Genomic DNA, 3,185 nt, shown 5'->3' on the forward strand with positions numbered 1-3,185 from the left:
TTTAAATGCATTCTATTTCATTTTAGTGTTATTATTAGTTTACATTTTATTGCGTCATTGTTGTGCATTTTACTTGTTTTAGTTGCATTCTAGTTTGTAAAGCAAGTTGTGCAGCATGGGCTGTTGGAAATGTGCTCGATCAATAAACTTGACCTTGACCATGTGTGGAGGGAGCCAGAAACATGCTGCTGTTTGCACATATTTAATAATGGGCTCTACAGAGGAGCTAAAGAAGAGTCCAGCATGTTGCTCTGACTGTGTAACTCATAAAGGTACAGTAACGGCAACATTGCCTAGTGACTGATCAGGCCAGTAACATTTCTGTTTCTCATATAAACCATCTCAGTGACTTCAGCAGAGATATTTCGTTAGTCATGGTAAATACACGGATTAGCTACCGAACATGTGCTTTTCCTCAATGTCTGACTGCGAATGACTGAAAATGTGTTTACTTTAAAAAATGAAATATGTATTTGGCCACAGTCACTAAAGGTTCGCTAACTAAAAACTAACTAAAATGTAGCTTTACAAACATCTGAGAACAGCCTATTTTAATAACCTCACTCCACTTCCTGCCACTGTACAAAAATGAAGCCAAAATTCCCTTTTCATGGGGCTTGCCATCACTTTGTGTTTTTGAAGCCAGTGTGTGCGTAGTAGCAAATAAAAGCAGATCAAAAGTACTCAAATACAACCACTTGTACACATCAAAAGAAAAACTCAGTTCACATCAATTTTATTTGTGCCAATTTTAAACCTTTATTATATTATAATATATAATATAATATTTCAAGGTAACATCCCTACAATAATGCAGAGAAAACCCAACAATCCGAAGATCCCCTATGAGCAAGCACTTGGCGACAGTGGGAAGGAAAAACTCCCTTTTAACAGGAAGAAACCTTCAGTAGAACCTGGCTCAGTGAGGGGCGGCCATCTACCTCGACCGGTTGGGGGTGATGAAACGACATAGATGAAATGCATGTCACCTCTTCACAAATGCAGAGATCTCATTATTTTCTTACATTTGTGCCTATTTTAAACCTTTATTATATTATAATAATTATATTATATTATAATAATATTTCAAGGTAACATCCCTACAATAATGCAGAGAAAACCCAACAATCCGAAGATCCCCTATGAGCAAGCACTTGGCGACAGTGGGAAGGAAAAACTCCCTTTTAACAGGAAGAAACCTTCAGTAGAACCAGGCTCAGTGAGGGGCGGCCATCTACCTCGACCGGTTGGGGGTGATGAAACGACATAGATGAAATGCATGTCACTTCCTCACACATGCAGAGATGTCCTTATTGTCTTACATTTGTGCCAATTTGAAACCTTTATTAAATTATAATGTATAATATAATATTGCAAAGTCACATCCCTAAAAACTCCCTTTTAACAGGAAGAAACCTTCAGCAGAGATGTCCTTATTGTCTTACATTTATGATGTTATAGCAAATACAGCCTCTCCTGGTTTACGGATGTAATATACCTTCAGGATGGGCGGGTATTAAATTTGTTTTCTAATATTGTCTCTTTGTGATTTATTTTGACTTTGGAAACAAAAAAAATAGATATGTTTTAACCAGCTTAAAAGCTGATTATTTCTTTGTTTTTTAGATGTGTTTGGGTTTGGCTGAAGGCCGGCGATTGACTATTTTTGCACCAGGATTGTGTACTCTACGTAGAGTTGACTGGGAATTACGTACAGGTGGATGGGGATGAAGCAGAGGTGGATGGGGATGAAACCTTTCTTCTTCTGCCTTGGGAGTAACAGTGGACTTGAGTTTGAGTGAGCTTCTAGACTCAGACTGCTTGTTTGAATTTTCTACAGTTTTAGACCGGGCCCTAGTGGAAATAGGAGGTAGAAGGCCACGCACTGCTTTTAGCTTACTGTCATATGTGGTAAGCTTGTTACCCATTTTACCCTTAAGGTCTCTAATTTCGCTCAGTTGTTCTTTCAGCTCATTGTCGTCTTTGGATGGAAAGTATTCCATATTGATCAGGTCAAATCTCACCTTTTTCCAGTCTATTTTTTCACCCCCATCCTTTCTTTGCTGCTCTGGGGAGGCTTTTTTCTCGACTTGCACAGTGTGGCCGAGCGTGTCATAAATTCCCTTCAGCTGTTGCAGCAGATCGTCATTTTCTTTTTTCTGTACTGCATTCTTTTCTTGTTGAATGCCAATGTCAGTTTCCAGTTCTTCTATTACTAGCTTAAGCCTCAATACTGCGTATTTGGACTTTGTCAGAGCTTTCTCAACCTCTTCTTTATGCTCCACAGTTTGCGTCAACTTTGACTTCACTGTGAAGAGGTTGTCATTTGCAGAGCTAAGCTGTTTCTCATGTTCTTTCTTTAGTTCTTCCTGCTGCAGTTTGATAATGTCCAGCTCAGTCTTTACAGCATTATAGCTGGTCTTAGCATTGGCAAGGTCTACGTTTGTCTCTTGGAGTTCTTGAGCCTTTTCTTTGATTTTATTCTGAAGTGTCTTTATAGTGTCTCTAGCTGTATAGAGTTTGTTCTCAATGCAGAACTTTGTCTCAGAAAGGAGCACTTTATCAGACCTAAGATTTTCACTTCTCTTTATCTCCAGTTCCAGATCGTTTTCTGCTTTGCTAAGAGCAGTTTTCAGACGGGCTATCTTATTTTCCTGGGATGAAATTTTCTTCCCAGATTCCTGCGTCTCATTTTCAAATATAATTATTTGCTTAGTTTTAACCTTAAGGCATTTTTCCAGGCGGTCGATAGTAAAACGTTGCCTTGCCAGCTCCTTTATCTGACTTTCAGATTCCAGGACTTTGACTTTTAACTCTTTCCTCAACGTTATGTTGTTACATTCCTTCTCCCTAAGACGTACTTTCAGCTCATCATTTTTCTTTGTCAGTTTGTTTTTCTCGTCTATTGCGCAGTGCTTTCCCGCTTTATACTCCTCATTTTGTCTTTGACACTTTTTAAGTTCAGCCTGTATTTTCTCTTTTTCTTCTTCAACACTTTTAACTTTCTGTTGACGGCAGCACACCTCCCCAGGTAGTGTAAGAAGCTCGTCTATCCTTCTTTCAAGGAAGTCATTACGATGAATGTACTTCTCATTTTTCTGAATCTCAGTCTGAAGCTGCTCATTTTGTTTCTGCAGTTCTTTAACTTTTTCATTTTTTTCCTCAGTCATCTTGCTTAGCTTCAT

The 3,185-nt window shown here is 38.6% G+C and overlaps 1 protein-coding gene across 1 annotated transcript; it reads right to left on the bottom strand.

The window, feature by feature from the left end:
• Positions 1-720: 720 nt before the first annotated feature.
• LOC148096900 (uncharacterized) lies at positions 721-3,185 on the bottom strand. Its single transcript, XM_087833915.1, has one exon. It carries the CDS (start codon positions 3,183-3,185, stop codon positions 1,623-1,625), a length of 1,563 nt encoding a protein of 520 aa, XP_087690041.1. The 3' UTR covers positions 721-1,622.

The sequence above is a fragment of the Neolamprologus brichardi genome, chromosome 20 (assembly GCF_056152115.1).
Source record: "Neolamprologus brichardi isolate AB-2024 chromosome 20, ASM5615211v1, whole genome shotgun sequence".
Lineage (NCBI taxonomy): Eukaryota > Metazoa > Chordata > Actinopteri > Cichliformes > Cichlidae > Neolamprologus > Neolamprologus brichardi.

Excerpts from the sequence above, each read along its gene's own strand:
- LOC148096900 (XM_087833915.1), bottom strand. The coding sequence starts at position 3,185 with ATGAAGCTAAGCAAGATGACTGAGGAAAAAAATGAAAAAGTTAAAGAA.